Source organism: Lutra lutra, chromosome 6 (assembly GCF_902655055.1).
Source record: "Lutra lutra chromosome 6, mLutLut1.2, whole genome shotgun sequence".
Taxonomy (NCBI): Eukaryota; Metazoa; Chordata; class Mammalia; order Carnivora; family Mustelidae; genus Lutra; species Lutra lutra.
In genome coordinates, this window is record NC_062283.1 from 132,623,260 (window position 1) to 132,644,646 (window position 21,387).

The 21,387-nt window shown below is 36.1% G+C and overlaps 1 protein-coding gene across 3 annotated transcripts in view; it reads right to left on the reverse strand.

Moving 5' to 3' along the window:
• REV3L (REV3 like, DNA directed polymerase zeta catalytic subunit) overlaps nt 1-21,387 on the reverse strand; it is a 187,496-nt gene that overhangs the window by 26,126 nt on the left and 139,983 nt on the right. For all 3 annotated transcript variants that reach the window (XM_047734503.1, XM_047734501.1, XM_047734504.1), the window contains exons 21-25: nt 20,375-20,493; nt 10,436-10,577; nt 8,501-8,745; nt 7,443-7,551; nt 5,377-5,583 (exon numbers count right to left, since the gene is read on the reverse strand). In XM_047734503.1, the coding sequence (XP_047590459.1) occupies nt 5,377-5,583; nt 7,443-7,551; nt 8,501-8,745; nt 10,436-10,577; nt 20,375-20,493 (822 nt within the window). The remainder of the gene's footprint in view (nt 1-5,376; nt 5,584-7,442; nt 7,552-8,500; nt 8,746-10,435; nt 10,578-20,374; nt 20,494-21,387) is intronic.

A 21,387-nucleotide genomic window follows, 5' to 3' on the forward strand; every position in this document is an offset into this window, starting at 1 on the left:
CAGAGGCTTAACCCAATGAGCCACCCAGACACCCCATCTTCTAAAAGTTTTATAGTTTTGTGTTTTATATTTAGTTCTGTGATCCAATTTGAGTTAATTTTGTGAAGCGTGTAAGATTTGTGTCTAGACTGACTTTCTTGATTGTGGATATCCAGTCATCCCAGCACCATTTATTGAAAAGACTATCTTTTATTGTCAATACATTACCTTTGCTCCTCTGTGAAAGATCAGATGTCTATATTTATGTGGGTCTATTTTTGTAATCTCTATTCTGTTCCACTACTATTCCTTGGCCAGTACAACACTACCGTCACTAATGTAGTTTAGTAAGTCTTGAAGTCAGGTACTGTCAGTCCTCTGAATTTATTATTCAAAATTGTGTAGTCTATTCTAGGTCTTTTACCTCATCATGTAAACTTTGAAATCAGTTTGTCAATATCCACAAAATAACTTGCTGGGATTTTGACTAGGACTGCATTCAATCTATACATGAACTGACATCTTGACAATACTGAGACTTCTTATCTATCAACAAGGTATATCTTTCCTTTTATTTAGCTCTTCTTCTATTTCTTTGACCAGTTGTGTCATTTTCCTCATAGAGATCTTATACATACTTTGTTAGATTTATACAAAGTATTTCATTTTGGGGGGGTGCTTAATATAAATGGTGTTACATTTTTTTTTTTTTAAGATTTTATTTATTTGAGAGAGAGACAGTGAGAAAGAGCATGAGCAAGGAGAAGGTCAGAGAGAGAAGCAGACTCCCCGTGGAGCTGGGAGCCCGATGCAGGACTCGATCCCGGGACTCCAGGATTATGACCTGAGCCGAAGGCAGTCGTCCAACCAACTGAGCCACCCAGGCGTCCCAATGGTGTTACATTTTTAATTTCAAACTTCATTTGTTCATTGCTGGTACACAGGAAATGACTGAGTTTTGTTGTATTAACCCTATATTCGGCAACCCTGCTATAACTGCTTATTAGGCTTAGGAGGATTTTTTGTTAATTCTTTTGGATTTTCTGCAGAGAGGATTATGCCATATGTAACAAAGACAGTTTTACTTTTATTTTTTCCTTCCCAATCTGTACACTTCTTATGTCCTTTTCCTTGTCTTACTGCATTAACTTCCAGTTCTTTTATGATGTTGAAAAGCAGTGGTGAGAGGGGGGGTTATCCTTGCCTTGTTCCTAATCTTAGTGGGAAAGATTCAAGGTTTTCATAGCTAAGTATGATATTAGCTGTGGGCTTTTTTGGGGTATTCTTTAGAAAGCTGAGAAAGTTCCCCTCTTCCTAGTTTACTGAGGATCTTTATGATGAATGGATATTGGATTTTGTCAAATGTTTTCTCTACATCTATTGTTATGATCATGCGGCTTTTATTTAACCCTGTATGTGATGTGATGGAGCTTATTAGATGATTTTTGAATGTTATACCAGCTTGCATACCTGGATAAATTCCACTTGGTTGTGGTGTATAATCGTTTTTATAAATCGTTGGATTTGGGTTGCTAATATCTATTGAAAATTTTTGCATCTATGTTCATGAGAGATATTGGTCTGTAGTTTTCTTGTAATGTCTTTGGTTTTGGTATTAGGATCATGTTGGCCTCACAGTATGAATGATAAAGTATTCTTTTTGCTTGTAATATCGGAAAGAGATGGTAGAGAATTGATACAATTTTTTTCCATTCTAGTTTTCTAAGGTGAAAGCTTAGATGGTTAGTTTTGGATGTGTCTCTTCTTTTCTAATAATGGATTCAATACTATAAATTTCCCTCTATTTGCTGCTTTTGCAGATTCCCACAAATTGTGATGAGTTGTGTTGTCCTTTAGTTCAAAATATTTTAAAATTTCAAGATATTTTTTCTTTGACCCATGTGTTATTTAATCTTAAGCATGTGGGGATTTTTCCAGCTCTCTATTATCGATTTCTAGTTTAATTGCATTGTGCTTTGAGAGCAGACACTATATAATTTACACCTTGTAAATTTGTTAAGTTGTGTTTTATGACCCACAATGTGGTGCGTCTTGGTGCATGTTCCATGCGAGCTTGAGAAGAATGCATATTTGTGTGTGGCTGGATGAAGTATTCTATAAATACCCACTATATTCAGTTGATGATGCTGCTAAGTTCAACTACATCCTTACTGATTTTATTTTTTCCTGTATGTTGCACTTGTTTTTTGTTCCTTATTTTTGTTTTCCTCTCTTTCTGCCTTTTGTGATTTTGACTATTTGTAATGATTCAATTTTCTTTTTTACATACCAATTATTATCTCTTACTTTTTATAAAAGTGGTTGTTGCCTTAGATTTTGAAATATACGTTTACTTTCTTTCTTTTTTTTTTTTTTAAAGATTTTATCAAGTAGATCACAAGTAGGCAGAGAGGCAGGCAGAGAGAGAGGAGGAAGCAGGCTCCTTGCTGAGCAGAGAGCCCGATATGGGGCTTGATCCCAGGACGCTGGGATCATGAACTGAGCCGAAGGCAGAGGCCTTAACCCACTGGGCCACCCAGACACCCTACACTTACTTTCAATATACCACTTTCAAATACTACTATACCACATCACAGTAGTGCAGTGCTTTATAATGATGAAATAATCCAATTCCTCCCAACCCTTTTGTCATTTGTCATTCATTTTACTTATACATAAGCATACATACAAACATAATCAAATACATTGTTGCTATTATTTTGAACAAATTATAATATAAGAAAAATAAAAGTGTTTATTTTACCTTCTTTTATTCCTTCTCTGAGGCTGTTTTGTTTTTTTATGTAGATCTGAGTTTCTGACCTCTATCATTTTTCTTCCCTCTAAAGAATTTCTTATAACATTTCTTACAAGGCAGCTCAATTGCCAACGAATTCCCTCAATTTTTGTCTGAGAAAGTTTTCATTTCTCCTTTGCTTTTGGACAATAATTTTTCAGGGTACAGATTTTAATGTTGGAGTATTTTTCTCTCAATATTAAGTATTTCATTCCATTTTCTTCTTGCTTACATGATTTACGAGGAGAAGGTGGATGTAAATCTTAACTTTGCTTCCATATAGGTAAGGTATTTTTCCCCCCTCTGTCTTCTTTTAGGATTTTAATTTTACTACTGATTTTCTGTAGTATGAAAAGGATATCTCCAGGTTTAGTTTTTTGAGCATTTATTCTGTTTGGTGTTCTTTGAACTTCCTGGATCTGTGGTTTGGTGTCTGACATTAGTTTTGGGAAATTTTCAGTCATTACTGTTTCAAACATTTTTTTTTGTTCCTTTCTTTCTTCTCTTTCTGGAATCCCTATTACATGAATGTTACACCTTTTGTAGTTGCTCCAGTTTTAGGATTTTTTTTTTTCATCTTTTTTTCTCTTTACTTTTTAGTTTTGTCAGTTTTTTTTTTTTCTTAAAGATTTTATTTATTTATTTGACAGAGATCACAAGTAGGCAGAGAGGCAGGCAAAGAGAGAGGAGGAAGCAGGCTTTCCGTCAAGCAGAGAGCCCGATGCAGGGCTCGATCCCAGGACCCTGGAATCATGACCCAAGCTGAAGGCAGAGGCTTTAACCCACTGAGCCACCAGGAGCCCCTAGTTTTGTCAGTTTTGATGGAGATTTCTTCCAATCCAGAGATTCTTTTTCTCTATATCTAGTTTACTAACAAGGCATTCTTCATTTCTATTAAAGTGTTTTTGATATCTAGTATTTCTTTTTGGTTCTTTCTTAGTGTCTTCATGTCTCTGCTTACATTGCTCATTTGTCCTTTCATGCGTGTTCTTGACCCATAGAGCTCTTAGCATCCTAATAGTTGTTTTAAATTTGCAGTCTGATAATTCCAACATCCCTGCCACATTTAAGTTTGGTTCTGATGTTTGCTCTGTCTCTTCAAACTGTGTTTTTTGGCTTTTGGTATGTCTTTATTTATTTATTTACTTTTTGGTTAGATGGATATATCAGGTAAAAAGGACTGTCATAAATAGATCGTTAATAATATGGTGGTCATCTGTGGGGGAGGAAGTATTCTATAGTTCTATGAGTAGGTCTTACTCTTTCAGTGAAACTGTTCCTCTGGACTATAGACTTCACATGTGCTTCTGTTTTTTTCCCCCATCTTTGGTGGGACAGGATGGAGAGTGGGCTGGTATATTTCCTTTTCTCCACATGGAAGGCCAGTGCACTTGGAACTGGATATTTCCCTTCTCTCAGGTCAGTTAGGCTCCAGTTAAATAGTATCCCTGAAGGTGGACCTTGTCAAGAACAGAACACTCTGATGTATTTCAAAATGGTTCCCCGTTCCTTTGCCAGAAGCACAGGGGAATTTTTCTTCTGTGAGAGAAAACCTCTGAGAACCTGGTTGAGCTCACAAAGGTAAAAGTCACAAAACTGTAGGGGTCCTGAAGACTGGGTCCCCTGGAGTCTTAATGTGTCAGACTTACCCACTTTCCCCATCCTCAGCACTGGTTCCTGCAGAGGTGTGTGCGCCTGGGTTTCTGCTCTTGTGAGTTGTGATTCTTTGTATTTACCTACTGGACTCTTCAATTTTGGGGGTAGTGGTTTGCCCGGTAACCTCACTTCTCTGACACATCTAAGAAGAGCTGATTTTTCAGTATGTTTAGCTTTTTACTTGTTGTGGGAAGAAACTGGTAATTTTGAGCTTTTGACATGCTGGACCTGAAACTGAAAGTCCCTTTTACAAGTTTTTGAAGTTTATTCTGCCTATTGTGTGCTGTGTGGGAACCTTATCCTTCTCCCGTTTTTCCCTTTCTAATGTGGTATACCACAATGTTCTGACCTTTGTTTGGCATAAAAAGATCACCAATAAAACAAATCTACTCTGCTCTTAATCACTAGTATGTTACTGCATTACTCCTGTCACACTATATTGTATTTATGTTAAATTAACACCTTTAGTAAATAGCAAAAAATTACTCTTATTCTGTGAAAAGTATCTTTCAATTGCAACTACCTCTGCAAAACAAAGCTTTTGCTTCACATCTACTGGTACATTAGTAAACATAGAATGTTGGTTATTCCGACATTTGGAGAGGCCAACCTAGCATCAGATCTGTCAATACATTAAAAGGACTTTAGTATGAAGGTTGTTGTAAATGCTGCTATAAACGTGGCACTAAATCTCATGCTAACAGTTTGCTACAGTGTGCTCATCTAGATACGTAGAAACTGTGTATGATGAAGAGTTCTCATAGAGGAAAACCCTAAAACCCATAAGATTTTGTATGTATACAAGCTCCAGTTTGAACAAAACCAATCTTAAATCACGGAAATGAATCTCTTTAGTCTAAACAAAACAAAATACTTCAATGATCAGATATTCATTTAATCCTGCTTTAGTCTCTTGAAAAAACTACAGATCTGTTATCACTTACCTCAATGCAAGGCATTCTTCCAGAAAAACTTGCAGCTGTATAGCCGAATGTGACATTTGCTATAAGCTTAAGTCCTAGCTGACGTGCATCCAGCATTCGGGAAAGGGCTCTGTCCTGCTTGTAAGCCTTCATTGATTGCTTCACCATGAGTCTAGTCTTTAAAATTTCTTCGAGCATTCTTGGTAGCACACCTTTTCTTACTGAAGGCTATCATAAAGAAAAAAAGAATATTTAAAATCCCTTAAAAGTTATAGATTTAAATAATTAAGAAGGAAGCACAAAGTTTAACAATGGCCAACTGTCATGAATTGAAACATACTAACGACTGAGTGGCCACAGGGCCAGTGGCCATCAATACAAAATCATCACATTTTCTTTCTTTTGAAGAGGACTTTTCTCCTAAATGGTTCCTGTAATGTTTATAAATCTAATGTAGCACTACCATGTGAGTTCAGAGACCTCCAGGAAGGAGGATGTCAACTAGCGCATAAGAGACCATACAACAAGTTCAGAGGGAAATTTTGTTCAAAACTTTGATCCAAACCCCCACTCTTTCAGAAAGACACATGGGATTTGTATCACTCATAACAAACCTCAGTTTTTAAAGATCTCATCCTAATGACCCCACACAGTAATCTGCATGGAACTCCATTTATCTACCTTGGAAGAATGATGAGCTGGGTTGACTCTGCTGACATTCAAACCTGCAGTTCCAGGGACTCTAGGTATTTCAAATGTGATGCTTAGACCACTAAGCCATCCCCTCCGGCCTATATTTATTAGCAATCTGGAAGAGGGGATGAATAGTGAGGTGATAAAATTTGTTGATGCCAAAAAAAAAAAAAATCATTTGTATTAATCAAGACTAGGGAGAATTTATGAGAACTCCAGTAGGAATGAAAACCACAAAACAGTATTAACTTTGAAGATGATTCACAGACACGTGCAAGGTAATGCATGTTGGACTGAACAATTAAAATCTTAGGTATAAGGATAATCACACTTCTGAATATTAAAAAATCTTAGTTTTAATAAGCTTTACATTTTGGGTCAAAATGTAGATGCAAATTTTAAAAATACTGTTAAAGGGAGATAATATAACAAGCCACTACATATGTGACAATGAAAACATATTCTAACCTCTAATTCATTCTGTGTACCTTATGAAGCAGACATAATGTTTATGTTAAGATGTAATATATGTCATTATGTTAAAAGAGGTAATATTTTTCCAAAAAGGAACAGGTCATGAAGTCTCTGGTGAGAATTTCCCTATCTAAATATCTAATTTTAGGGTACTCTTTGAACACAGCATCCTCTTACTGGTAGAAAATGATGCTACTTTTCTAAGTACATCAGAATGAATCTGAGGGCTTGTGGGGTCCATGCTACCATCAACTGCCCTACTGTACCACGATTACAGTCAGACTCACTGGTAAGGAAACAGGAAAAAAAAGAAAGGAATGAAGTTGGCATAAGAGAGGCAATATAATCTTCTCCTAGATCTCTCTCCTATTTGTCTTTAATTTATTCATTTATGAGGCTCTCTTTGGTCTCTTTTAAGGGGAGATAAGGGAGAGAAAAAAGAGACCCTATTTTTAGTTTGGATATCTTAAAAATACAACCAATAAATACATTAGAGTATCATTTCTAAGATAGCCTTAATTTAAAATAATGTAGAAGAACAATTAGTAGAGTTTACACATTAAAGCGATCTGAATCTTTATAACTTAACATCGTGGTGATTGTCAAACAGCTACTTAAATCTCAGATTCTAATAGAGGTCAGAACATACATATACACATTTATTTCTTTCAGTATTTCATTAAAAACTAAAATTTAACAGTTAAAAGACTTTAAATCTAAATTCATGCAAAACAAGTTAACTGGTTTTTAAAAAGTAATTTCTTAGCAGATTCATGTATCTTTACTTTTTAACATAATATACTCAAGGAAACTTGGGGTTTTTTTTCTTTGTTTTACATGCCAACAGGATATAATCTAAATCATCAGCCCTCCAAATGTTAAGCCACAGTCGATACCTTTCACTTACAAGAGAGTATTACCTTGACAAAAGCTATTCCATTGGGGGACACTGTGATATCATGCCTAATTTGGTAAAGTAAATCTGGAGGTACTCTTAGAGAGGTACAGCCAAATTTGAACTCATCATACCTATTAAGAAAGAAAACATTAAACAAATACTTTCTCAAATCATGGAACAGTGATACTAGACAATTTTAGGAATCTAAGAACTCTAGTAGAAATTCATTTTCAAATGAATTCTAAACATGAATTAATTTACTTTGTAACTGGTCTATTACCAAATAGCAGTTCTTTAAATATTCACAATTTATTAAAAGAAACACTTCTTAAATGGCATTATCCTAAAACTTATGGGCAAAATCTATACTGAATACCAGCTTTCAACTCAACATGTGACCGCTTTACACTAAGTTCCTTAAAGAAAAATTTAAGCCTTAACTAAAAATATTTTAAATAACTTTTCCAAATTTCTGTTCTTAATAAAAAGACAGGATTACCAATATAATTTCCATGAATCTATGAAGGAATGAGTATGCTCTAGGCTAACACTATAACTTGGTTTTAAATACATAAAAATCATTATAAAAGAAGACTCTGCATTTCTTATGAGAATAATATATACTCCTTTGAACATTAAAAAAAGTTATTCTCATTTAGTTTATAAAATTTGGCTGAAATGAGTAAATAAAACCCAACACTTAACAATTTAACTTAAAAATATTACTATTTCTAAGAGGTTAAGAAGAGGTGACAGCTGGAGACAGGAGATCATAATCCTCAAACTATTCCACTGAAATGGATGTACATGGAGAATGAAACAAATAGGTTGCAAGACTGATCTATTCACGAGTCATCCATTCATGATGCTGAATTAGTCATACAGTTATCCAATTAGTAAGGTAACTACAAAGAATGAATTAGCTGTGCTACAGCCCATTCATCTTGCTCTTACTCAAAAGGACAGTATCAAGTACAAAGAGACACTCAAAGTCTAATTTTAGTAAGAAGTACAAAGCACAATATAATTACAAATATGAAAAAAAAAACAAACACAAAAACAAAAACCAAAAACCCTTACTTTCCCAAGTTCTCCACATGGCCAAGGCAGGTGGAGAAACAGTAGTTGTATGCAATCACAATCGAAGGATATAGTGACTGGAAATCCAAAACGAGAACAGAGTTGCTGTAGAAGCGAGATTCAGGCTCCATAATCAAGGGAACACACTGTGGAGCTCTCATTTGGGATCTCTGCTGTATACTAGGTGTCAGAGGAATATAGTTCATTGGTTTAGCAATACGCAACATCATTGATTCCACACGGTACTGCAGGAAAAGAGGGGAAGTAGGAAGAAAAGAAGAAACAGTTTAAATAGAAATATATTGTTCTCTGAATATATGATAATCATTTAGAGGATGTTCTACTCTTCTGAATAAAGCTGCATTCTTATAGGTTTTTTAAGTATGCTCCATACCCAGCATGGAGCCCAACATGAGGCTTCAACTTATGACCCTGAGTTCAAGACCTGAACTGAGATCAAGAGTTGGATGCTTAACGGACTGAGCCAGCCAGGTGCACCAAGGATACGTTTTTACAATACAGTTGTAGACTATGGGTTATTTAGTCAGCTTTCAGGTGACTAAAAGACATTCATAAATCCTTTTCCTATATTCCTACAACTTTTATAAAAACTGTAAAATATATCAAATAACTTATACAATAAGTCAAATTTTGGAAAGACAGAAGACAAAATTAGATTTCTTTTTATATTTAAAAACATCTATGTATAATAAACATAGTGTGGAAAAGACTGTATAGAGTTTAACAGTTGCATTGAAAAGTTGGCCAATGATCTTTGAGAATTTTATTTGAGAAAATTAGAGAATGAAAGTCAGGAGACTTGAGATGGATAAATGTTATTCCAATTTTCCAAGAAGGAAACACAAGGATTTCAGAATTGAAAGGTAGTCAACTTCATACCAGTCCCTAACAAAATTAAATCAAACAATTACTGATTGTTTTTAATAACCACTATTAAGTAGATGGCTTGGAGTATTAGAAAAGGAAAGCACTCACAAGAGCCAGCATGGGTTCACAGAAATGTTCTCATGTTGTTTTAAAGTATCTTTGCCTCTTATTACAAAGCCAGCTCAAATCATTTTAAAAATTTGTGGGGGGTACAAATAGCTTATAAGCAATATGATTAAATAAATAAACATACTTCGCTTATTAATAAACATGTCAAAGTAATTAGGACTCTATTTTTGCTATATTTAGTGAATTGGTAGAATGGAGAAATGTTACAGACTTACACTAATTAAGATAATTAAAAATAAAAGACTTTATGAGGTAAGGAACCTGAGTGAATGAATGTAGTATCCCTGATGCCTATCATAGTGTTTATTTAACACACTAAAGGTACTCAAATAAATATTTGTTGAATGAATGCATGAAATCTTTTTGGGTGATGCATTTGACAAAATCTCTCATATCCTTGGGAAATTAATTAAAAACTTATGAATTAAATTACTTCTAAGGTCCTATTTTTAACTTCTTAAAAAAGTGATACAGTTACTTATATTGATTCCCAAATCCTCTTCCTTTTTACATTCAACTTTTATTTGGGAATTAGAACATGATGAAATTAGGAATGTAAAACAAAAGACAGGCAGACTTTCTTTGCTGCTTCTTCCCTAGTTTTAAGGGGTTTTGAAGGCTTCCCTAATCACACTGACAATACTCAGGAACAAAATATCATCCCAGGGACACAGTCATTTAGTTTTTTAACAGCATGAAAAACTTAGCAGTGGCCAGAAAGTTGGCATGGAGAGAAAATAAAAAATGGAGCTGTTAAGTGAAATTAGAGCTTTTCCAGAAAATAAAATGATAAGATTTGATTAATCAGCTATATATTAGTACCACATAGAAAGTTCAAAATATCACATTACAGCAAATATCGCAAAAGTATGTCACTCACATAGAACTCTCAAGTGTGTAAGAAAATTGATTTCCTACCTGTGAACCCCTTGTCAGTACATGTAAAAACTGAATGCCAAAGAGTCTAGCCATTTCACTGGTTTTCCCAATCAGGTCCAGCTGTTCTAACATCTGGAGATTTCCACGGACACGGCTAATGTAGTGATCAACCATTTTCCATCTGTTAAAAAAAGAGAATGTTCACATTAGGGAAAAATGTGGACGCTTGAAACTAGTACTCTTTTAATTTTGCCAAAACCTACACATTAAAAATGAGGATTTAACTAGGGAGTCATGATGTGAGCCATTAGCAAAATACGTAAAGGAGTTAAACATTAGAAAATTTCATATATTTCAAGGGCATAAAACCTAGTGAAAATACACCAGCTTTAAAGTAGTACTTGTAAAGGGGCGCCTGGGTGGCTCAGTGGGTTAAGCCGCTGCCTTCGGCTCAGGTCATGATCTCAGGGTCCTGGGATCGAGTCCCGCATCGGGCTCTCTGCTCAGCAGGGAGCCTGCTTCCTCCTCTCTCTCTGTCTGCCTCTCTGCCTGCTTGTGATCTCTCTGTCAAATAAATAAATAAATAAAAATCTTTAAAGTAGTACTTGTAAGGATAATTATTCTCAGTATTTTGCTTGTTGTTACTCTATTTTTCATATAAGAAATTAACACTTTCTTAGGTGCTACTGCTGATACAATAATTATACAATTATAAAGCACTGTCTCTATAGGTTTTTAAAGAATGTGGAGGCTTTGGGTTATCACTACAAATACCAGCCTAAAAGCATGCCTACTAACCGTTCATGGGAAGAAACACAGTAATTTGGTGATGATTTAGGAAAATAATGAGATTATACCTGGGGTAAATGTATGTCAAATCAGTATTTTCTGTGAACACACAAATATTCTGTTCTTTGTGATTTAAATCTTTACATAAATTAATCTCTTTACCCTGCCTTTGTTGTTAATAATCAAACAACAACAAAAAAACCTTCCACCAAAGCCAGGAACAAAAGGTTTTTTTTTTTTTAAAGATTTTATTTATTTATTTGACAGATGGAGATCACAAGTAGGCAGAGAAGCAGGCAGAGAGGAGGAAGCAGGCAGAGAGGAGGAAGCAGGCAGAGAGGAGGAAGCAGGCTCCGTAGGAACAAAAGTTTTGACTGAGTATTAAAATGTAAAAATGAGGGACGCCTGGGTGGCTCAGTTGGTTAAGCAGCTGCCTTCGGCTCAGGTCATGATCCCAGCGTCCTGGGATCGAGTCCCACATCGGGCTCCTTGCTTGGCAGGGAGCCTGCTTCTCCCTCTGCCTCTGCCTGCCACTCTGTCTGCCTGTGCTCACTCTCGCTTCTCTCTCTATGACAAATAAATAAATAAAATCTTTTAAAAAAAAATGTAAAAATGATCTAAAGGTATATTAAAAAGAATAAACTTTATTCATTTAATGAAAGTAAGGTTCAAATATTTTGCAACCTTTAATTATATGGCTTTTGGAACAATACAGTCATAAAACTGTTCAATAAAAAAAGTCTTAAAAGTCATGATACATGACTAATACAGAAATACTGGAAAATGAACATGAAAAGAAGGAAAAAATCACCCTATAATAAAAAAGACTGATAATAGCAAGTATTAGAGAGGGTATGGAGAAATTATAACCCTTATATACTGCTGGTGGGAATGTAAAATAGTGCAGTTGCATTGGCAAACAGTCTGACAGTTCCTCAAATTGTTAAACATAGAGTTACCATATAATTCACTGATTCCCCTCCTCAGTATATATCCAAGAATGAAAACCTACATCTACACAAAAATCCAATACAAATGTTCTTAAGAGCACTACTCGAAATAGCCAGAAAGTGGAAATAACCCAAGTGTCCATCAACTGATGAATGAATAAACAAAATGCGGTATATATCCATATGATGGACTATTATTTGGCAATAAAAGGAAATGAAGTACTGACACATGCTACGATATGAATTAACCTGAACAACATACTAAAAGAAGTCAGTTATAAAAGGCAACATATTACGTGAATCTTTTTATAGGAAATATCCAGACCAGGCAAATCTGCAGAGACAGAAAGCAGATTAATAAGGATGGGGGCAGAGAGGGGAGGACAGGAGGGTGATGCCCAGGAGACGCAGGGTTCCTTCTTGGGGTAATGCAAATACTAAGATTTACTGTGGTAATGGTTGCACAACTGAATACATGAAAATCACTGAACTGTACACTTTAAATGGGTGACTTATATGGTATGTGAATTCTATCTGATTAAAAAGAATTAAACAATAATTAAAAAGAATTAAGCAAAAACCTGTCTTAAAAATTTTATATTCAATTTTTAAATAAAATAGACAAAAAGAAATGTTCTATAAGTTGCATTTCTAACAATATATTGTGACTATTTCCCCATACTTATATATTTTTATAGCTATTGAATATACTATTATGATTATAACATAATTCAATGGCTCTGTTATTATTTTTTATTACTATAAGAAATGCTGTGATGAACATCTTCATAGCTACGTCTATGAACTGATGCTGAAATATTTCCAAATAAAATATATATAAAAAAAGATAAATTCCTAGATTCGGTCAAAAGGTCTGTTATGATTTAGTTTTTAATACGTAGTGCACACTGCTTTCCAGAAGGTTTTAATAATTTACATTCAAGCTAATGATGATAAAGTGCTTGTTTTCCTTGCATCTTTGCCAACATTGGGGATTATAATATTTAAGTGATTACTAGTTTGACAGGCAAAAAATTCTATCACATTTTAATGTATTTTTTAGATTGTCAAGGTAATAATACTGCATAATATGTATATTTGGTACAGTATGTATATTAATATGTAATAATCATGTAAGTGTTTCATTATGGTCAGTTTCTGGATATTTATCTTCCTTTGTTTGGAGTATCTTTGCCTGGTTCCTCATTTTCCTCAACTCTCCATGCTGGTGTCCCACATTAGACAAAGCAGGCACTTCTCCCAGTCATGGACTAGCCTCATATAGGAGGTCTCCACCACTCATTCCAGCCAGAGATTCTGGGGGCCTCTACCAACTCATTCACTTTCCAGGTAGAAGCAGGCAGTTGTGGTTCCTGTTTACCTACTCTCTGTTGAGCAGAAGGTGGAGTTATGGGGTCTGATAGTCCAAACCACTGTCTTTGTTTTCCTCTAGGCAGCCAGACTATGTTGAACCTGTCAGAGCTCCAAGACTGGAAAGATAGACGGCAGTTCTTTGTGAAGCTGTGCAGGAGTTAGGGTACTGGAAGCATGGATCTCTTTCTCTCTCCAGGGGTAATCTGAGAGGTGGTATTTGTCATCCACTCACTTTGTGCTAAGCAGGGGAGGAGGATCTATGGCATCTATCAGCCCATACCACCATCTCCATTTGGCTCTGCAGCTAGACTGGTGAACTTGTCAGAGCCCCTTTGGAAAAGTTGGGGTGCCGATATGCAAACCAACCCTTCTTCTTCTGTGGGAGAAGCAGAGAGCTAGGGGCCATTTTGTGATCATATGGCTCTGGGCCAGAGGCAGGGACTCTGGTAAGAGGGTGTCTTAAATCTCTCTCCAGCTTTGGTGATTCTGGTTCAGCATTCATCCAGGGCACAGGAATCTTTCAATTAGTTTCTGGATTTCTCACAAAGGGAGTTTGTCTGTGAATTGTTGCTCAATCAGTGTGTTTATAGGGGAAAGAGGATCTAGGGCTTCCCACTCCACCATCTTGCTGACGTCACTCCGTATCTTTCCTGACATTTTGAAAGTATTTAAAAAGTGGACTTTTTAAATTAAAAGAGCAATCTTTTAAAATAAGATCACCTTCACAGGGCACCTGGGTGGATCATTGGTTAAATGACCTATTCTTTGTTTCAGCTCAGGTTGCGATCTCAGGGCCATGGGATCAAGCCCTGTGTTGGGCTCCATGCTTAGCTCAGAGTCTGCTTGGGACTCTCTCTCTCACTGCCCTTCTACTCCTCCTTCCTGCTTGCTCTCTCTCTCTAAAATAAATAAATAAATCTTTAAAAAAAGAAAATAAGATCACCTTCAGTCCTACTTTCTAGTCCTATTTGGGTTGCCACATGGTATAAAGAGAATGGAATTACATTGTGGTCTTTATTTTTTTTATTAACATATATAATGTATTATTTGTTTCAGGGGTACAGGTCTGTGATATATCAGTCTTACACAATTCACAGCACTCCCCATAGTACATACTCTCCCCAATGTTTCCTACCCTCCTCCCCTCCAGCAACCCTCAGTTTGTTTCCTGAGATTAAGAGTCTCTTACGGTTTGTCTACCTCTCTGGTTCATCTTGCTTCATTTTTCCCTCCCTTCCCCTATGATCCTCTGTCTTATTTCTCCAATTCTTCACACCAGTGAGGTCATCTGATAATTGTCTTTCTCTGTTTGACTTATTTTGCTTAGCATAGTACCCTCTAGTTCCATCCACGTCATTGCAAATGGCAAGATTTCCTTTTTTTCAATGGCTGCATAATATTCCATTGTGTATATATATACCACAACTTCTTTATCCATTTATCTGATGATGGACATCTAGGCTATTTCCATAGTTTGGCTATTGTGGACATTGCTGCTATAAACATTTGGGTGCATGTGACATTGTGATCTTTAAAAAAATAATGTGACAAAGTAGAATTTTGTTAGGTAATTTTGTTATTGTTAAAAAATTATGCCATTCTTCTAATACTTTGGGAAACTCAAGTATAATAAGCAAATACAAGTTTTTATTTTTACCTATTTGTTAAATATTTTATTTATTTGAGAGCGAGAGAGTGAAAGAGGGAGCGGTCACAAGCGGCAGGGGGTGGGGGGAGGGTGAGTTGAGGGAGAAGCGGACTCCCCCATGAGCAGAGAGCCTGATGTGGGACTCCATCCCAGGACCCTCGGATCATGACCTAAGCCAAAGGCAGACGCTTAACTGATTGAGCCACCCAGGCGCCCAAACACAAGTTTTTATTTGGGGAAGAGGGAGGGAAATATAAAGTATAAGCTACTCATGATAGGCCTGGGTAGGTGCTGAATGGATGAACTTAGAGCATCTTGAGGGCACAGGGTATTTTCTGGGATAGGGCATCTAAGAAGAAAGTGACAAAAAGAATTAAGAAGTCTAAGTAAAAACTCACTTACTCTGAAATTTTTTCTTTGGACTGGTTTAACATCCAGGAAATGAAGAAAAAAATTCTGAATATTATCTTCTTGAGCAACATAACCTTCTGCTACCAACACATAGCTCCTACCTCAGAAACTGGCATAGTATTCAAAGCTATTGCTTGGAAAGCAGATAAAATGAGAAAGCTACTATGAGTTCCCTAGATCATGAATATTAGGAATTAGGAAGGTTTTATAAGCTGGCTGAGGAATCTAAACATGGTATGGAAAAATACATTCTAACAACATAACTCTGAGAACTTAACTCATTTATATAAATCAAGGGCTTTCAGGAGACCAAATGTGAATTTACAAAAACAAAATGATAATAATCAGGACTCCCTCATACTTTACAAACAGATTTAATACAAGAAATTCTTGACTAGCAAATTTCTTTAATTTCCGAGGCAATTTATAAAAAATGTGTCTATTTACTTAAAACATTGTAGAAAGAGTGCAAATTATTATTTTTTAGCAAATGCAAATTAAATAATTCACTTAAATTTAAAAATAAAATTGTGTGATCTTCCAAAGTGTCTCCAAAAGAAATCTCTCCACGTAAAACAAGCCATCTAACATAAATGGCCTAATGACTAGTTCAAGTCCTTTATGTAGTACGTTAGGTCCAGCTATTTCACTTTGCAAAAGCAATTACTTATCCTAGATAATGCCTAATTAGAGGTAGCAAAATTTGCATTTACTGCATTTTAGGGCTCATAAATAAACCACAAAATGTAGCTTTCAATGTTAAGTTTAATACTATTATTAAAAGTTTGAGTTTGGGATGCCTGCGTGGTTCAGCCGGTTGAGTATCTGGATTTTTGGTTTCGGCTCAGGTCATGGTCTCCGGTCGTGAGATCAAGCTCTGCATTGGGCTCCACACTCGATGGGGAGTCAGCTTGAGATTCTCTCTCACCCTCTGTTCATTACCCCACTCATGCACGCACACACTCTCTCTCTCTCTAATAAATAAATCTTTTTTTTTTTAAGATTTTATTTATTTATTTATTTGACAAAGAGAGAGAGAGAGAGATCCAGATCACAAGCAGGCAGAGAGGCAGCCAGAGGCAGAGAGAGAAGCAGGCTCCCCACTGAGCAAGGAGCCCGATGCGGGGCCTGATCCCAGGACCCCGAGATCACGACCTGAGCTGAAGGCAGTGAGTGGTTCAACCCACTGAGCCACCCAGGCGCCCCTCTAATAAATAAATCTTTAAAAAATAAATAAAAGCTTCATTTTATTTATTGATAACTTCTAAACTTCTATTTCTGTAAGCCTTTGATCATAAGCTTAGTGCTTTCTGTGACTTCAGACTTCACCTCCTTTAGATTCTGCAGAAGAGATCAGAGATGACATGCTCAGAAAGCAGTTTGCCCAAATAATTTCAAGTTGTTTTTGAAGCTATATTTCCATCCTCACCATCATGTGGCCTTACAATTCAATAAGCAGAACTTCATTCATTTCAAACTTTGGACATATTAATTTCAGGGCTTTTTTTTAATATAGCTATTTTCTAAGCTTATTACTCCTGTTTTACCTTCAACTTAAAGAAAAGTGGAGGTGGGAACTTTCACTTCTGACAATGATGGAATAAATGGCACTGGACTAGCTTTCCTGCTTTGATAAACAGGGCAAAGAACGACAGGCAATGTAAGACTGTGCTAGTGAACCCCAGCCCATGTGGAGATAATTCTAAATATGCTAGAATTTAAGTAGTCTGTCTTGCTAAGCTGAGGAGGCAAAGATCAGAGTTCAGGCAGTTCATAGCTAGAAACTGAGGGACCGAGTGTCTGTGCAAGCAGCAGAGGTTATAGCAGTCAGAAATACAGGTGGGGGTTTCCTGTGAGTAACTGGCCCAGGGCTGTGCTGAAAATGAGGAAGATGAAACCAAGTGATGCTTACTAAGGAGCAGCCGCTGTGAGCTTGGGTTTAGAACAAAACTATTCAGGCAGTGCTGGGGTTGAAGGCCCAGCAACACTAGAGAGGAGAGACCTCATTATCCCTTTATTAATAAGTTGGGCATCCACCTGGGAGTCCAGAAAAACCATGCCTTAGGAGGCCTTTGCCCTAGAGAAAGGCCTACTCCAGACAAGCCTAAAACCAAGCTCTAGCAATATGCAAAGAAACGGTTTGGAGACTGAATCCTGCCAAGTTTGAGGGGCGTAGACAACACTTTGGCTTACCAGAGAATCACCTTAACAAAGCATAAAAACCAGGTTTACATAAGTTCAAGGTGATTGGCCAATAACTGAATTACCAACTTGAACAAAAATAAACACGCTTCACAGGAAGATAACAAAAATCCAGAATGTGTACAAGAGAATATCAACAACAGCCATTATATAATCATGCAAAGAAATAAACAAAAAATATAACCCATAAGACTGATGAACCATAGGCCTGTACCTCTGAAACCAGCAATAAATTATGTTAATTATTGAATTTAAATTTAAAAAATGTTTTAAAAAAATATGACCCAGTTAAGAAAAAAAGCAGTTAAACAGAAACTAACACTGAGCTAGCCAGATGTTGGATTTAGTAACTACTATAGATATGTTCAGGAATCTAAGGAAAAAATATTTAAAAGATTAAAAGAAATATAGTCTTAATGCGCAAATAGGGCAACAAAATATGGAAACTATAAAAAGAAAGAACCAAATGAGAATTTGGGAACTAAAAATACAAAAACTGAAATAGAAAACGTATTGGCTGGCCTTAACAGCAGATCGGTGATGACAGAAGGAAGTTAGTGAAGCTAAAGATAGGTAGTTAGAGAAAACACTGAAAAAAAAATGCACAGAGCCTCAAAGATCTGTGGGACACTGTCAAATAGTTTAATACACATGTAATTTGGAGTCTTAGAAAGAAAAGAGTAAGTGGGGGCTGAAAAAAATATTTAAATAGCCAAAAATTTCCTAAATTTGATGAAAAACATCAATTTAAAGATCCATGAAGCGTAGCAAATACCAAGAAAGTTATATAAATTCTTAAAAATCCACATTTATGAATATCATAGTGAAATTACTGAAAAGTAAAGGCAAAGAGAAAAACCTTGAAAGCAACAGGAAAAAAAAAATCACAGAATTCTGTTTCAGATAAAGAAAGCTGCAGAAGGACATCACTCCAGTCTAACAATTATAAAGAGCTCAATAATCTACAAAATCATGTTTTCTTGAGGCCATCAGAAAGTTGAGATTACAAGAGAACCAGGTGAACTAAAATTTATAGGGTGACAAATACATCTAAAGACAGAGAGGACACATAACTTACTGCCATAAGTTTGGCAGAACACTGGCAGCACAGGCAGCACCATAAAAGCACTTAAGAGTGAAACCGTTAAAATGCTAATAAATTCTTAAAGGTCAGGGATGGGCCAACATGACAGTTTATAATCGCTGGGAACCCCAGATACCAGAGGAGTGTTTTTCCATGGGTCCCCCTCCAAGACTGGGGGCTGGGCAGGGCACAAAGGAATGAAATCCTGCATCTTCCTCTGACTTTTCTCTCCTATGAAGCAAAGCCTTGAGCTGCTGTGGGCCTGGCAGGAAACTCTAATCCTCAGGATTTAAGCAGAGATCCACTATCCCTGGGGAAAGAAAAGATGCAAAATATGTCTGCGGCTGGGAAAGGGGTAGTTGCAAAAACTGCACCTGAAGGAAGGGCAGGCAAGCTCCCCTGTCCCAACTGTGGGCCTTGTACTAAGTAACAAGCAACAGCTGTCTACCACTGGCAGAGGGAACCTTTCCATCATAGATTCCAAGCAAGGAAACTGCACTGGTGAGGAAGGAATTGGACAAAGCAGAGGTCCACTGCTCTGTGGGAAGTCCAGGACTGTTGAGAAAGCCTCATCCCCAAGCCCCAGGAGAACAGGAACCTCTAAAGACTGACTCTGGATCAGGAGAGCTGAGTAATGCCCCTGCCTCCACTATAAATCTTACACACAGAAACAGTAGCAGTCAGCTAGCTATTCATGAAGTCTGACTTTGAAAAAAATGTACTGCATACACTGGAAAAATGAGGAGAATGACTATTGATTTCTCATTAGAAATGGAGGCCAGAAGAAAAGGGAGTGAAATCTTTAAAATGGTGCAAGAAAAAAAAAATCTCAACCCCAGAATTAGACACTGAAAATACCCTTCAAATAGAAGGATGTGATAAAGACATTTTCAGATAAATAAAGGCTGAGAGAATTTATTGCCAGCCAACTAGCAGTAGAACTGCCAAAGTAAACAATTAAGCAGTTTCTTAAAATATTAAACATACTAAACATGTGACCCTGCAATTCCACTTCTAGAGAAATGAAAATGTGTATTCACATACAGACTTGCATGCAGTTTTATTCATAACAGCCTCAAACGAGAAACAACCCAATTGTCCATCAACAGGTGATCGGATAAATATATTGTGGTATATTCATACAACTGGATATCACTTAGTAATAAAAATGAACAAGTTATTGGCTTATGCAACAATATGGCTGAATCTCAAAAATTATTATGCCTTCTTGAAGGAACCCAGAGAAAAATAGGTAGATTGTAAATAATTCTATTTATATCAAGTTCTAGAACTGGCAAAACTGATCTGTAGTAATAGAAATTCAATTAGTACTTACCTGGATGCTTCAGGGACGGTAGGTTAACTATCTAGCCTGGGGTGGTGGTTAACAGGGTGTATACATTTTGTAAAGTTGTGGCACAATACAATTTAAATGTGTGCATTTTATTATATGTAAGTTATACTCTAATAATACTCATTTTAACAGGGATATTATCCTCTTCAGAGTTATAAAACATTACCTGTACAGATCTGTCTTGTTATCGAACCAATCGGATAACACTCGAAAGGTAAAGAGGGGAAAACGCTGATGAAGAACATGAAAGCTCACATTTTCAAAGGTGTAGTTAGTTAGAGCCACCTAAAAAAAAAAAAAAACCAACAAAACCAAGACTTCATTATAATAATGTTTGTATTTATGTGCAAATTTTGTTCTAAAAGATCTGTAATATTACTTCAAACTTTTCACAGTAGATATGAAAGCTACCTGTAAAAATGATTTGTTACAAGTGAATCATAAATAATTTAAAACTATGTATATATAGTGTTCTAGGTGGAAATACTCAAAATAAGCTAATATTTAATTGGAAACAATCAGACTAGATGAGTTCAACTTGGTCATGACATACTTAGGAGATCTCAGTTTTTATCACTTCTTTTTATACTCTATGCCAATACAAATACTGACAGAAGCATTTTAAAAAAACTTTAAAAAAGTTTATTTATTTTTTTAAGTAATTTTTACATCCAATGTGTGGGGCTTGAACTCGACCCTGGGATTAAGAGTCGCATACTCTTCTGACTAAGCCAGCCAGGCACCTGTGACAGAAGCATTTTTACAATATGACAGTCTTTTCAGTAAAATGTCTTGAAGACATTGCCTTTAATATCTGTAGGGAAGGAAATGTCCAGACTTTTCAAATCTTTTATTACATCTTTCCTTTTTTGTTTACATAGGGAACAATGTTTATAGTTGTGTGTATAGTGGGGGTCTACAACACGAAGCATATATTTTCAAACATTTTAACAATTTAACAACTTTTGCTAATAATTTTCAGGCTCCACAGCTGTATTCTCACTGTGAAAGGGCCTGTGAATCCTTTGCTTGCTCACGCATAAGTGTATTAAATACCATATACAGGTTTAGTATTTTTTGCCTGTTAGTGACTGTTTCACTTGTAATGTTTTGGTTGAGATGTTAAATGGTGGACGAGTACTGTGGACGTTAATGTGGGAAGTAATTTTAATCATGTGT